This window comes from Scatophagus argus, chromosome 4, assembly GCF_020382885.2.
Source record: "Scatophagus argus isolate fScaArg1 chromosome 4, fScaArg1.pri, whole genome shotgun sequence".
NCBI lineage: Eukaryota > Metazoa > Chordata > Actinopteri > Scatophagidae > Scatophagus > Scatophagus argus.
In genome coordinates, this window is record NC_058496.1 from 24,461,396 (window position 1) to 24,476,900 (window position 15,505).

Here is a 15,505-nt window from a genome sequence, read left to right on the forward strand (position 1 = left end):
TGAGTCTTTTCCATAAATATAGATACCCTGACTTACACTAAATGATGGGCTCGTCCGGGATTTGAACCCGGGACCTCTCGCACCCAAAGCGAGAATCATACCCCTAGACCAACGAGCCACTTCGATTGGACGCAATCGTTCAATCATTTTAATCAAATGTGTATATTAATATTGATAAGTGTTTATTTTTCAAAATGGTAAGTCTGAGAAAAAAAGTCTTCGCTTGTATATTAGGACGATGATTTTCAGCAATTAAGAACGACTGTAGGAGGAGTGCGCATGCGTACTAGCGAAATATGTCTATACAAAATAAAGGAACATATTTTATTTACTACCAAATTATATGTTCAGTTCGATAAATAGAAATTTACAAAAAGCGCTTATTTTACAAACATTATCATATCGGCAATTTATTGAAACTATTACTAATTTATATCATTGACGTCCTTCTGAGCTGGCGTGATGATTCGTCAGACGGAAGTTGTTTTGATTGCGGAAGTGTACAGACGCTGTAGGCGCAGCCTATTGAAGAAATCTTGTTTGGGACTCTAATTTGATCGTATTTTGATCTAGCTGTATGTAGATCTCTGGGAGCTTTGGTTTCCAGCTCGATCGGGTAAGACTGAATTAAAACGTCCTCGACGGTTGCCAGCTGCTGAACCATTATAAATTCATACTGTAAAGAACCTTTGCTTTGCTAAGTTAGCGCGGCTAACGCGACATCGTTCAGTGACATATCGCTTTAGTGACAGGGCCAGCGAACTATGCATGTAGATTTACATATTGAATTATATTCAACATGTCAGTAGACTAAAGAAGTGAAGACTTTCTAAATGAGGTGAAAGTAGCGTTATGTCACTCGCTACTCGAGCTGAAAATGGCCCACAGTTTCGCATTTTGTCTTTTCCATCACTTGATGTTTACTGAGTAACAGTAAAATGAAGGTTCGTTGGTTTTCAATTATACGTAATTATGAATGTACAGTGAGTGTGATGTGTGGTTGACAGTCATACGGTTATTACTGCTTTTTTGTTTGCATTGTTTGACTCCTAAACAGCGATGGAAGAAGGTTTGACATTCTTTACCTTAATCAAAGAGGCAATACCGTACAATACTCTGCTACAAGTAAATGATCTACATTTTCAATTTATCTCAGGTAAGGGTACAAGTACTATAAATCAATTGTAGCAACATGTATTTTAAGTATAAGAATACTTTATATGCCTCTTTAACATGCTGTATTATATTTTGAATCATTATTACAGGTACATTAATATGTAAGCAGTATTTAAATGTCGTATACTGATTCAACACATCATGTTTTAAAGTTATTTGAATGTTTTGTTTGTGAAAGCTTAATCCTCAAAGTAACAATTTGGTGGGGCTTTTCCCATCTTTTCAGCGGAAAAGGGGGTTAGAACAAAATATTTTACTTGAGGAAACATAGCAGTGACAGAATTCATTTTACAAAGCACTGCTGACTTGTTTATGTTCTGTTTGTAAGTTCCTCCTCCCATCTCCTCTTATCAGAGCCACACCTCTTGACCTCAACTGTGAAACTTGGTCCTTTCTTTACATGCTATCTTTATGTGGGCCATAGTGGCTAGCCAAGAAGCCACCATGGCAGAATCAATACAAGTCGCCTGACTATTAGTCAGCCTGCTCGTGAAGCGTTCTCACATTTGTCTTCTTTTGATCAATAAGAAGTAGAAAATCTCGAGCCATATGCAATGAGTACCCCCCCAGTCATATCTTTTGTCTAAATATATTCAGACAGTGAGTTGTGGCTTTGATTCAGGGTGTGAGGAGAGAGACATTGCTTCTTTGTGCTACTTTATACAGGCTATGGCAAGATCTTGCAGACTTTCTTTTGTGAGAATTATTAATAAAACTCAGTACATGTTAAGCGTAAAATGTTTTTTGAACACCATTATTTCAGCATGACATATCAGATTTCAAACAGTATTGTTTTTAGCCAAAATTCACCTGGACGCCCTCACAGATTGTGTTGAGTTTTTAACATTTTGGTAGACATTCTTCTAATAAAGCATCAGTTCAAGTCCCCTGAGGACAGTAGTGCTTAATCATTCGTACGTCCTTCCTTACATGTTAAGATTTTAGTCTTGACGCTGCAGCAGTCATAGATGGAAAATGTTAGTTCACAATAGAGGAAACATGAGCTATTATTATGCTAAGGAACCATGATAATCTCACAGAAAAATGTGTTATTTTGTTATGTGCTGTTTGGCACTGCTTCTAGAGAGGCCTTGAAAATGGAAAAAAAAAATGCCTGTCAGATCAGTGTAATAACCACACTCAGTGTGTATAGTGTACATGGTTTGTTTCAGATCTGTCAGCGCAGCATTAAATTATAGAGCCCGCTGTATACAGTATTATATCTTCATCTTGTCGTCCTAGTCTTGCAGGTTGAGCTGTCACGATGGCGGACCACGCTGACGTAAGCTTTTCTCCAGAGGAGAGAGTCCGCGCCCTGACCAAGAAGGGAAGCTCAGTGGAGGTTAATGATGATGTGCCCCCACGCCGCTATTTCCGCTCTGGCATGGAGATGATCCGCATGGCCAGCATCTACACAGAGGAGGGCAACATCGAGCACGCCTTCGTCCTTTACAATAAATATATCACGTGAGTGTTATGCTACAGTAGTGGACTGAGCTGTAGATCAGCTCGTAGAGAGCTTTGATTTATTTGATTGTGTTTGGCACATTAATTGAAGTATATTATTGATTTGGAATTTGTTATAATTACTTTATCCTGCTTGGTTTATTATACACATAAATAAACAAAATATGTTGTGCGCTAGAATGTCAGGTTTGAAGGGAAATGTACAGGGAGAAGACACTTAAAACAAAGCTTTTTCTCAGGATTTGGCTTATTGTTTTTTTTTTTTAACATAATTAATTAAAAACAGAGTGGCAATAATGGGATTCTCCTCTGTTTACGAGTTTGTTATTTTGTTGTCAGAAAATCAGCCAAGGTCTACATATTCTGCCGTTTCTCTCAATTAAAATGTTTAGGTTGCGGTTTTCTCAGTGCTGTCATACTCAAACAAACATCACATAATATGTGTCATTTTTTTGCTTTTAACCAAGGCTCTTCATAGAAAAACTTCCCAAACATCGGGACTACAAGACGGCTAACATTCCTGAGAAGAAGGACACACTAAAAGTATGCATACAGTGTGCACACTGTCCTATATAATAGTTTCCGATTGTTTTTAGGAAAATGTTTAAACTGTTAAAACATTTTGCTAAATATTCTTTTTTTCTCCAGAAACTGAAGGACGTTGCCTTTCCTCAAGCAGAGATTCTGAAAAAAGCTCTTTTGAGGAGATATGATCAGGAGTTTGCACAGTATCTCATCAAAAAGGTAAGCTGTCCATCAACTGTTGGCACGCTGAAATGTGCCAGATGCGTTAATTGTAGTTTAACGTAAACATTTTGACACTTTAAAAACACTGTACTACTATTCAAAACATGATGTAGCAAGAACATCTGATAGACATTTATAATACATACAATACAACAATCATTGTACACTGATTTTGCAATGGGTTGTGTAAACCCTAAATGGGTGAAACATTAATCAGCATCACAGCAGCTACATGTTGGTACGTAGCTGCTCATTAACAGATCAAATGAATGCAAACCAATGACACTGACCTTGAGTAGTCACATTTTGTTTTGTAGTTGTTGGAACAAATATTAAATCAAAATTAGCTGACACCTTACATGAATTATTCTCCAACCATCCTGCTGTTGTTGAGGATCACACCATTGTCAAATACCTGAAGATCAACAAATCTCGTGTCAAGTGATTTTTGAACAGCGGATAAAGAAAGACCATGTGCCTGACTTCAAACTCGCATGTAAATGATGTGTTTGCTGTGTGCCCAGAAAGCGGAGGAGGAGGCCTTGGCGCTGGAGCAGTCCAGGCAGCGAGCGCTTGACGCAGAGCGGGAACGTGTCGCTGAGATGCAGCGGCGGCAACGCGAACAGGAGCAGTTCAGTGCCTTTGAGGAGATGATCCGCCGCCAGGAACTGGAGAAGGAACGTCAGCGCGTCCTCATGGAGTTCGCCACGCCCGTCACACCTTCCCCTGACACGCCTCTCATTCCAGGCATCCAGGGCCCCTCGCTGATCTGCCCCACCACCCCGCAGAGCCCAGGGGACCTGTCAGGTGGCACCAACCACCAATACAATCGCCCTCCTGCAACCATCGGCACACCTGCCACTGGCCCGCCCAGCTTCGACCGGTCACTCAAGCCGGGGTCTTTGGTCAGTCCAGGGAACAACAGTGAGTTAATCTTTCTCTGACATGAGGGGCCGGCCTTCAGGGGATTTGAATACCGCCCTACTCCTGCTTTAAAGTATTTATTCTTCTTCTGAGCTGATTTCTTTCCCCACTGACCTACTTTATTTCCTGTAAACACCATGCCCTGTTTTAAAACATCACAAAAATCGAACTTTTGCATTCAGCTTTTGTTTGTTCATGGTTCTCGCAGATACAATGGTGGATGCCCTTCGGCAGTTGGCTGTGCCCGCTGAGCTGTGCCAGAGCTTTCTGAGGTTGGCTGAGGCCAACACAAGCCGAGCTGTAGAAACTTGTGGCATCCTGTGTGGCAAACTGGTAAGACTCTGGAACAGAGTGACTGTGCAGAAGCCCCTTCTGAATACATTTGCTACAGGAAGCACAAAAGTTTGTATAAATGTGATGTTAATAAATGTTTTTCATCATGTCTTTAAATCAGCAGTTAAGCTGCCTTTTTGTCACGTTGAGTCTTATAGCCTGAAATGGTTAAAGAAAGACATTCCCAGTTCATGACTGTGAGGTATTTGTAGATTTTAAATGAAACCGAGACATCAGCTGACTTCCAAACCCAGAGGGGTAGAACAAAATCTGACTGTTCTCTCACTGTCCCAGATCTACTGTGACTTTTTATTTGAGTTATATCATTTGCTTGGTTTGCAAGTTAACTTAAAGCTACTTTCACTTTCCTCTGAGCATGACTGAGAGTTTTTTGCCAGCAAAAACCAGACAGCTGCTAATTTTATTCAGAAAGGGTCCTTGGATTGCTTTTTGGCAGACGATGGCTTTGCATAATTTAAAAAATTATAATAGCTTAATGCTTTTTTGTGTTTGTTCCAGACCAGAAATGCATTTACTGTGACCCACGTCATCGTCCCAAAGCAGTCCGGTGGGCCGGACTATTGTGACACAGAAAATGAGGAGGAACTCTTTCTCATACAGGACCAGTATGATCTCATCACCCTGGGCTGGATACATGTGAGTGTAAATAATTTCTGGCCGGTTATAAAATAATCAACAGCTGTATCACTCTTGTCAGGAGTACAAACTAATCCTGCTGTGCCCTAAAAGGAATAATGCACTCATGAATTCAAACATGTAGCCGACACACGATGCAGTGCATCCTGTATTTTGCATCCTGTGTATTTTTCATGTTCCTTCTGTGTCACCATATGAAGATATTCTCTATGCTGGAATTTGATTGGAGAAACCTTTTCGTTGGCCTAAGATATTGTCATTAAATAATAATGCGATACATTAATGAGGATATGTTTTAACTGATCATATTGTGACCACACAGGGACGAACAATGAGACTGAAAATGAATATAATTACAACATGAAGAGGAAACGTTTTTAGATCTTGATACGCCTCATGATATGGCAAATACATCCAAAATCACCTGCAGTATAATCAAACTGATGTACACAAATGCAAATTTCAAAACAACTCAACAGCAGCTGTTGGTAAATCACACTGTCAGCAAAACACAAAAAATACAAAGTTGCTCAAAATGTGGTTTGGCAATTCAGATACTCACAAGAATAATACATCGTGATGATTTGTCATAAACAACTGATCCTGTTTTTTTGTCTTTTTTCCAGCAAGTTGAAACACACAGAATGCGTGCGTGTACGCTGAAACCAATTAAATTGACATCTTTGTTTCCCAGACTCACCCCACACAGACGGCCTTCCTGTCCAGCGTCGACCTGCACACACACTGCTCCTACCAGATGATGCTGCCGGAGGCCATTGCCATCGTCTGCTCACCAAAGTTCAACGAGTGAGTCAGAATACTGCCTCTCCCGGCAATATGATGTGGAGCGAAGATTTTTGAGGGAACTCATTTCAGCTGTATCTTTTTCCTGTTGTGACATGTGTTTGACACTGTACAGCTAGTGTACTGTCCATTTGGTCTCTGCCAAAGTGTGACTGTGTGATATCGTATGTGTCTCAGAATCGGCTACTTCAGGTTGACAGATCGGGGGACAGAGGAGATCTCCACATGCAAACAGAAAGGCTTTCACCCTCACAGCAAAGACCCTCCTCTGTTTACAGTGAGTAGACCTCTACTGTCAGGCCACAAGCGCAAACAAACAACTGTTTACAGGAACAAATGTCCCTAAATCACTCTATAGTTAGCAGTTTTTCCTGGAGGTACTTTTAGAAATCATATTTTATAGCATGAGGTGGATCTTCCTGAAGAAATTGTGAGCATACTTGTGAGCATTAAATAGCATATTAGCACAGCGGCTCGTTGTCCCGTCCACGCCAGCAGGCTCTTAACTCACATCTGTTTCTCCTTCTCAGCACGCGGGACACGTCACCATCACCGATCAAACTGTATCCATGGTGGATTTGCGGTGATTTGCTTTTTTTCGGACACAGACTGTTTTATCAGACAACGGACATTTTAATGGAGGAAACACTCATTTTCAGAACGGTACTGAGCAAAAACCGGCCACGAGTTTACCATTTAAATTGTTTTCTTTCTTTCTTTAAGGAAAATTCTGCATATTATTGCACTTTCCAAGCAAAATACAACTACTATCCGCTTCATGGACTGGCAAACCTCTGGCTTCTTCAACCCTTCTGTTTTTGTGAGCATGTGTCCTAGCTCTTTGCCGTTCGACCTTTGTTCTTTTGACATTAATATAAAAATGTCTGTTTGTCAGTGGCAGTTAAGTGTTGGAAACCCATCCTTTGTTTCGTAAGTGTGTCATCAAAGTTTGGTTCTGCCTGACAGTTTAAGTGCCAAGGATGAGAACTCGTTCTTGTTAAGTTGTGTGTTGTACGTCACTGTGGAGTGTGCAGCTGGTAATCACGCTTTTGTTCTTCTGACTTGGTTTCCATCGTAAGCTGTTGAAGTGCTATTAGTGATGAGAGAAAGGAAAGCCAGTGGTAACTCAGGTATGCAGGCAGTGTTGCTGCTCTGTATTATATTTTTATATACAAACACTATGACTCCATAGTATCCTTTATCTATGAAGGGTTTTTTTTGGAGTTTAATATGTTCTTATACTGTATCCACCTTTTACATGTTTGTGTTTTCTCATTCTTTGTGATTTTTGTGCAAAGGGTTTGTTAGTACCTGAACAATGTGTTCACATTTCAGAGGACATATGTGCAACAGGCAATCTGAATGTACCCTCTGCTACACATTACAACACGTTACTAATGACTGGCCATGCTTCATGCCTCTAACCATTTTTTGTTTGCTATCCTCTCTTGAAGTAAATGATCAGCCATAAATGTGAGAAAATCTTCAATGAATTAAATGCCAAGGTAAAATAAACTCGTCATAGATGAATTTGTTCTACATCGTTTGGTTTGTCCTGTTTGTCAAGTTAGTTGCGTAGTTACAGAATAGAATAAAGTATAAGTGCAGTAGTAGTAATGTGCACACTTAAAAATTAACAATGGGGAAAAATGTGTGTATTATAAATCAAACTAATCTGCATCTACAGATGATCAAAGACAACATTTGCAAAGATCAGACAGGATCAAACTGGAGTTTGTTTTTTCTTTGTTGTTTTTTGATGAAGTCAGTGGATTCCTTCACATGATGGATGATAAGTGAGCATTTCACATGAAATGTATATGATTGTTTTCATGATTTATTGTGATCATTACTCATGCACAAAGAGACAGGGTATGAGCAATAAGACAGTAACAGAGCTGCAAAGGAATATTTCTCATATTTCAGGGAAGGTGGACGTAATGGGAGGCAATGACGGACCTGTATTTTTGACTTTGGCTGGAGAGGTAATCTGAGGCGCTCAGTTTCAAGAAAACTGTCAAAGAACATTAATCAGAGCATGGCTGAACATGAGTTTAGTAGTGTTTTTTGAATGTATCAATTTCATTTTTTAGATAGCCTGAAATTTAAAAAATCAAAACTAAACAAAAAAAGGATATGCAAGAAATCTGTTGACCTATTCAGTTTTGAACCAAAGGTTCCATGCATATTCTCACAGGTTTCTCACCGTTTCAGCTTGAAAGTGTTGGGAAATGTTGCTAAATCTAAATAAAGAAAAGAATACTTCAAGTATACTTTTGCACAGTAATGTTGAAGGGAAAAGGGTTTGCTTAAATCCAAATCTCTGAAAACATCTTTTCTCAACCAGCTCCATATTTTGATAGTAAAGTACTATAAAGATGAATTAAATTTGGTTGTAGTGATGAATGGCCTTGGATAATATAAAGAACACGGTATGAGCAGTTTTTACTGGAACTACTTTTTTGTAACAATAGAAAACATCAGAAGCAGAAATCATAATGGCACAGAGTGTAAATGTGTTGTTTTCCAGTAGGGGGCGGCAGAGTGCGGTTGTTACATGTATTATGCCGTAAGGGACGACGACGACCAAGAACGTAAACCGGAAGCCACAAAAGGCGAGCAGTTTGGATCTTTTTCGGCAAGTTGTGTTGTTTTATCATAAGCAGCCTTTCAGATCGACACAGGAACTCAAAATGGGGAAACGACAGCACCAGAAAGACAAAATGTAAGTCTCAAAATTATCCTAAACATTTTACAGCAGCTCTGAAACATGGTTGTTGTTGTTAGCTTAGCTATATGATAATGTTTGCTAAGGAGCTAACGTTAGCCAGCCAACTTAAAGTAGCTTGTTTTCTAGCATTATTGTCGGTTAACTTTATCAACGGCAGTGGCGGGAGAAGTTCTCTGCTCTTTGCTTCAGTAAAAGTATCTTCCTACAGTCAAATTTTACCGAAATAAAAGTAACGTTACAGAAGTATTAACATCAACATATAAATGGTATTAAAGTACAAAAAGTAGAAGTACTCATTATATAGAATGCCCCATTTCAGAGTAATCTATATTATAATATCGATGCACTAAAGTGTATGGTACTTTAATGTTGTAGCTTGTAAAGGTGGGCCTTTTTTTTAAACTATATACCGTATTCTACTTAAAATCATATGTCTTGTGAATTTCACCAGGGGATCAACGAAGGCCTGCCTTAATAATAATTATTCATTTTTTGATTATATGTTATATTAATTATCTTAATCTGCAAAGTAACTAGTAACTAAATAGATAAATGTAGTGGAGTAAAAAGTACAGTATTTTCCTTCTGAGTTGTTGTAGAGTACAAGAAGGCAAAGTTACACTGACCTAAAGTAACCTAAAGTAAGTAAATGTGCTCAGTTGTCTTCGCCACTGATTTAAGGTTTATTCAATATGTTTCCTCTTATTTTTCTGTGTGTTTTATCCTCCTTACAGGTACATCACAAGTACAGAGTACACACACTTTTATGGAGGGAAGCGAGCAGGTGAGTTGTACGCGGTTATTTTAAAGTTACCTCGTTAAACAGACGTGAGCAGTTAGACTACAGCTTTGAAGTTACCATTTGGTTAATTTGTGCTTGTTATAATCTTACAAGCTTGTTTTCATGCTACCACACTGAAGGCTGTAAATAATCTACACGTTGTTGTCATTATATTAGTTCCACTCAGCTAAAACTAATGTGGTTGAATACAACAGCCCTGTAGTAGGTCCTGTTATCCTATGTGTAGGGCTGTTGTATTCCACTTACAATAGGTCCTGCTTATCTTTTTATATGTGCAAAGAGGTAAAATAATCCCGTATTTTAAAGAAAAAAGGAACAAAAATGAAAGACTCTAAAGTTGAACTTGATTTTGTATTGATATTTTTTCCCTGCTTTTTTGTCATGTTGGTAATCTTGCAACCACTTGTAGGAGCCCTGAACGCTATGTTGGCAATGACTGTATCAAGTATGTGTATGGAAACAAGTGCTATTTGATGTTTTAGTTTTGCTATGCGTTTTTACTTTTCAGAAATCCCACAAGCAAACTTCAGGCGGCTTCCATTTGACCACTGCAGGTAAGATAAGACTTGTTTACCATCCCCAGGAGAAGTGCATTGGATCTGTCTACTGAAAGGTTCTGGCCATGCTTTTCCCCCAGTAGTGGAGGGAAGTCTGGCTAAATATGTGTTGTGTTAAGAAATTGTCTCATTGTCTACTTGCTTTAAAACATTTCAGCTTGTCCCTTCAACCGTTTGAGTATCCTGTCTGTACTGTAGAAGGAGTCGTCTTTGACCTGCTGTAAGTAGATGACGCAAATGTGACTTGGCAATAGAAAAGTTTTTTGACTTAATGTATCATTATGATGTAAATGTCGATTGCACAATGTTTAATGCCGCTGTAATTCGTTTCCTATAAGCCTCGCTTTGAGTATGCACTTTTATCTGCCATTTGGCAGGTTTCCCAGGAAAATTGAGTTGTCTGTTCCCACTTAAAATAATAACAATATTAACAACAACAATAATATCAGCTACATTTGTCCCAGTGCCATAATTTTTTTTAAGCTGACAGTGTTAGGGCAGGACTCTAAAAAAACAAACTAAACAAAAACAAATCAATAATATTTGCATGACCAGATTTCCAGAAACATTTGAAATGTGATATTTAAATAGCAATTCTTTTCAGCCCAACACCAAGGAGACAGTCAGCACTCATACAAAATCAACAGTTCTGTTAATGACTAATGAGTCCATACCGCAGCAAAGCCAGTCCAGCCAGTGTGCTGCTGTCAGCTTCAGGGAATGGTCATCCAGGGAGTCGGGCAGTTTGACGTTGAGTCCACAGAGTAAAGTGGATGGAGTAGACAAATAATCTGAGTCCGTAGAATGAGTGAGCTATGAATTATGGGCATTTTGGCTTGTTGTCAGAGGTGGGCATGCAAATTGATGAGTCAGACTTCATTCACTGTTGAGTAAAGTTAGATGAGCGCATTTTCTGAATTCATTAAAGTTTTGCAGGCTGGATTTGGGTCAGGGGCTACTTGTTGGTGATCACTGCCTATACACTTTGCTGTGCCGGTTTGAGGGTTGTTGAAAATGACTTTGATGGTTGGTCTGTTTCATGATTTGTCTGTCGAATCAGCACTTGTTAATTTTAAGATTTAAGATACCTGTAGAACTGTTGATACATAGAGCTGTTAGTAATCCTACTCCAGATGTACAAGGCCACAAATATAATGAGGATGTAGGATGTGTGTTGTTAAAATATCGCTTCCTTTCTGCCTCATGTTTCAGGAGTATTATCCCATGGATCAAGAAGTATGGTACTGATCCAGCCTCTGGAGAGGTAAGCAACAACAACACACATCATGCTGCCATAAGAAGATTTATGTGTCAGTGATCACATACAATGTTAATAAATCCTGTGAAGAGAGGTTTTGTACCAGATTTAGCCATGAACTTCATGACAACTGCAGTTATATGCAAACGCGACTGCTGCTACAGTTAATACAGATATATGTTCAAAATGTAATATAAATTCAGTGATATATACAAACATGTAGTGTGTACAAGATTCAGCCTGTGCAGTACACTGTATATGCTCATTGCCCTTCCCTTCAATCCGGCTTCAGACAAGTGAACTGAGATAAAATCATCAACGATTTTGGTATCTGGTTAAGTAATTTTTTATTTTATTTTTTTTAACCGAAAAATTACATCTCTGGGAAAACATCTGAACCCTGGTTTCACACTGTGAGAGTGTTGTAAAATGTTGGCTTTTAAGGAAAAGTGATGGCAGATACATTTTTGATCACATTATTTTTATGATTCCATGCTAACAGCTCATTTTTTTCTTCCATCCCAAAGAAACTGGAAGCAAAGTCTCTCATCAAACTGAACTTTGCCAAGAACAATGATGGTAAATATACATGTATTCAATGTGCTTTCAACTTAAAGGATTCACGTAGAAACTAGGGGCACAAGAGGTTGATGCTGTTGCTAAAGCTGAAAGCGCCTAATTTCCATGATTCTAATCACTCAAATCAGCCAGGAGTTGGAAATAGAAAAGTAAACATGTATCTTACAACACTTATGTGTATGAGGGCAGCTTGAAAAGAAAATTTGACTTAAAGAGTGTAAAAGGGTAATTTTTTGTGAAGGGGATGAGAGCAAATTAAAGCAAGCAGAGGAGGAAGATGTGGGAGAGATGATATAATTCAGCAGGGAGCACATTACATGAGGTAGTTGTTGACTGCTGGAGGAGATACGTTTTCAGCCTGTGGCAGCAGATTGAGAGTGACTCTGCCACTCTTCTTGCTTCTTACTTTATTTTCGTTTTGTTCCAGGAAAGTATCACTGCCCTGTTCTGTACAGCGTATTCACAAATAATTCTCACATCGTTTGCAACAAGGTCACCGGCAATGTGTTTTCTCATGAGGTGGGTGAACTCACACACTTTCTCCACATTGATCCCTGTACAAAAGGCAGAATCTCAGCCTCCATGATATCACAAGATGCAGAATTACATCACACCCCATTAGCTCTGTGCTACAATTGTTTTTGCACACTATAGAGAATTACAGACAGCACAAGACACGTTCCTCTGGTTTTATGCATGAATATGACAAAGTAGAATCTGCTTTTTTAACTCGTTTTTCATGATTGTTCAATCAATAGAAAACAAGTGTGTCATATTGATATCAAGCAACAATTAAATAAAAAGCAGTATAAAATGAACTTAATTATTCCTTTTAAACAAGCTAAGTAATCTTAGTATGTGCAAAGAGAGGCTTTGATTTTCTTAAATATTTCTGTTTCTATTCAGGCTGTCGAGCAACTCAACATCAAGACCAAATCTTTCAAAGATCTGCTGACTGACGAGCCCTTTACCAGGAAGGACATCATAACACTTCAGGTTAGTCATTACGATTATTAGGGATACTTAATTTTTCTTGTGAAGTTGAAAGCATGTTATTTTGGGAAGAGTAACCATTCACATGATGGTGCATTTTTTTTGTTTTGTCTTCACAGGACCCCACAAACCTGGATAAATTCAATGTTTCCAACTTTTTCCATGTAAAAAACAACCTGAAAGTGTTGGACCCAGGTGAGTTATTAAAGTGTCATCTGTCATTTTTAAATTTAGTGTTTGTAATAGGGAATTGTGCTTTTTTTATAATCAGGAATCAGGGTTAAATTTCATTTGGAATTAAGGCTGTGTTAAATATGAAAATGCTTTGCTGAAACCATCTCCTCCATCTTGCTCTCCTTTCTCTGGCTTGGTTCAGATGAGGAAAAGGCCAAGCTGGACCCAGCGTACCACCTGAATAGCACAAACCTCGAGACCAGGGAGACCTTGGCTGAGCTGTACAAGGACTACAAGGGGGACCAGCTCCTGGCTTCCACTTCAAAGGAGCCAGAGGCCAAGAAGACGGATAAATTAAATGCTGTGAGTAAAAACGTTATGATGGCTAAGTTAAGAGAAAAAAAATGGTGAACATCTTTATGGAATACAACCAAAGACTATAAAGACAGTAGTCTATGATTTATAAAAATCCCTGCTGGTTATGGAAGATGCAAATAAAATATTTAGATGACCAAAACCCTTCCTATCATGCAAGGGCAAGGTCTTGACAAAGATTTCATCGTGACTCTTGTTAACTCTTATACATTAGGTATAAGATACATTATGCATGCCAATACCTTAGGTCCTTTTGACGTGGAAAGGGGAAGCTAAAAAGGCAACTCTTCTACCGAAATTAGTGAAGCATCAAGCTATTTTTACCTTTGCTTTTGATAAAACAGTGCCAGCTTTGCTTTTCCCAAAGCTTTCAGCAACGTCACATGTTCTTTTGTTTGAAGTGGAGCTGTTCTGGAGCTTTCAAACACGCTACACGCAGTCTCTAAAGTTGTTGAGTCAGAAAAATTGAGGGAAAGTTGCAGAATGTAGACAATATCCAAAGTCACTTTGAGCTTTAATGTAAACAGTTGTAGACTCCTTTGTTATCAGTAAATGATTGCTCATGATTTGTTATTTCTCAGTGAGTGCTTCAGTTGTGTTGCTGAAGCTTTTCAAGAGGACATTGAGTTGGTGAAGAAGTGTAATTTTTACTTTGTACACTGGAGGGCGCCAACCATACGATAATATGTTGACTGTGTTGTGGGCAACAAGACAAACAGCTGCATACAGAAAGAGAACAAAGAGCATTTACAGTGCTGTGAGAAAGATAAACAATATTTTACACTTGCGCTGCTGGACTTATATAAATATATATTTTTAAAACGAAGAGCATGTTAAGGCCTGAGTGAGACATAAATTGGTACAAAGTACTCTTCAAATATAATAAAATATGTACCTTTTTAAAATATCTTCCAGATACTTGCTGTAACTTTTCTGTTGCCGTGCTTTCAGTGATTACAAGCCAGGCTTAACTGCATGGGAATTAAACACACAGATGTGCAACAGAAAAGGTCATCCTCGGTCACCACCGTAACTGTGTCCTTGAATAACCGGGCAGATGAAATCTGATTCAGTTTGAACGGCATCAACACCTCTTTTCTTATCTGCTCTCCTTTGATGCTCCGCCATGTCTTATTTTTTTACGCCAGAGCTTCTACTTGGTTGCTCTCTGTCTAGAGTTCACAGCTGAAGTGACGCTCTGACAGCATCTGAGAGAACAGGAAATATAGGTCAGACGGAGCACACAAGGTAAAGTCTGCGCTTTCATGCGCCTTCATAAGAACTAGAGCAGAAGATTGTTAAACCAGGACTATAGAGTAGACTTGAGCTTTTGAAATCCATTTTCACTTCTATGCTTTCATCTCCCTGAGATGTTATTATATTGACTTAAATAACTCCTCCATTCTCACTGCATTGTTTGTGGTATTTTTGGATGTTCAGCAGATTTATTCTGCTATAATTTAAGTTCAAAGAACCAAAAAGTGTTAAAGTGCCCCTTTAATTATGAGATATTAGAAACCTCTTCAAGCTGAGGAAGTTGTGTCCTTAATCACACTGAAGCTGCAGAGGTTGTCATTAAGCTACCTTGCACTTTATGCACCACTTAGTGCAAATGAGGGTCCCAGCCAAGTGCGTGGCTGGAAGGAGGTGTGGTTGAGTTGAAAAGAATATTCTTCATCTGGAGGATGATGCTTCACATGCCCTTAATGAGAAAAGCCTGACCTGCTGAAGCACCTCTGAGCAAAAAACCTTCTATATTTAGAGGATTGTGATCTCCAGTGGAATATTTCACAGTGGTTATCAGTGTAAAAAAAAAATTTAGGTTAGGAATAATGAAAAATACCAATCACGTTTTCCAGAGCCACAGGGAGTGTAGTCCAAAACTCAGAGTTACGGAATGAGCTTCATTTGAGAAACTTGACTCAGTC

At 38.8% G+C, this 15,505-nt stretch overlaps 2 protein-coding genes and 1 non-coding gene across 3 annotated transcripts in view; 2 read left to right on the forward strand and 1 right to left on the reverse strand.

Annotated features, from left to right (window-relative positions):
- Positions 1 to 46: 46 nt before the first annotated feature.
- trnap-ugg lies at positions 47 to 118 on the reverse strand. The gene has a single exon. It is a non-coding gene; the product is annotated as a tRNA-Pro (tRNA).
- A 357-nt stretch (positions 119 to 475) lies between these two features.
- LOC124057561 (STAM-binding protein-like A) lies at positions 476 to 7,647 on the forward strand. Its single transcript, XM_046385953.1, has 10 exons — positions 476 to 616; positions 2,419 to 2,643; positions 3,111 to 3,186; positions 3,292 to 3,387; positions 3,915 to 4,314; positions 4,523 to 4,647; positions 5,167 to 5,304; positions 5,999 to 6,111; positions 6,286 to 6,385; positions 6,639 to 7,647. Exons 2-10 carry the CDS (start codon positions 2,441 to 2,443, stop codon positions 6,693 to 6,695), a joined length of 1,308 nt encoding a protein of 435 aa, XP_046241909.1. The 5' UTR covers positions 476 to 616; positions 2,419 to 2,440; the 3' UTR covers positions 6,696 to 7,647.
- Positions 7,648 to 8,678: 1,031 nt separating this feature from the next.
- Positions 8,679 to 15,505, forward strand: part of ppil2 (peptidylprolyl isomerase (cyclophilin)-like 2) — a 33,183-nt gene continuing 26,356 nt past the window's right edge. Inside the window, exons 1-10 of the mRNA XM_046385952.1 lie at positions 8,679 to 8,833; positions 9,574 to 9,623; positions 10,150 to 10,195; positions 10,356 to 10,418; positions 11,411 to 11,462; positions 11,984 to 12,035; positions 12,463 to 12,554; positions 12,942 to 13,031; positions 13,148 to 13,223; positions 13,405 to 13,565. Coding sequence (XP_046241908.1) covers positions 8,802 to 8,833; positions 9,574 to 9,623; positions 10,150 to 10,195; positions 10,356 to 10,418; positions 11,411 to 11,462; positions 11,984 to 12,035; positions 12,463 to 12,554; positions 12,942 to 13,031; positions 13,148 to 13,223; positions 13,405 to 13,565 — 714 coding nt within the window. The 5' untranslated portion in view covers positions 8,679 to 8,801. The remainder of the gene's footprint in view (positions 8,834 to 9,573; positions 9,624 to 10,149; positions 10,196 to 10,355; positions 10,419 to 11,410; positions 11,463 to 11,983; positions 12,036 to 12,462; positions 12,555 to 12,941; positions 13,032 to 13,147; positions 13,224 to 13,404; positions 13,566 to 15,505) is intronic.

Excerpts from the sequence above, each read along its gene's own strand:
- LOC124057561 (XM_046385953.1), top strand. The coding sequence starts at position 2,441 with ATGGCGGACCACGCTGACGTAAGCTTTTCTCCAGAGGAGAGAGTCCGC. Across the intron at positions 2,644-3,110 it reads CTTTACAATAAATATATCAC|GCTCTTCATAGAAAAACTTC; the intron begins GTGAGTGTTATG and ends CTTTTAACCAAG. Across the intron at positions 6,386-6,638 it reads AAGACCCTCCTCTGTTTACA|CACGCGGGACACGTCACCAT; the intron begins GTGAGTAGACCT and ends TCTCCTTCTCAG.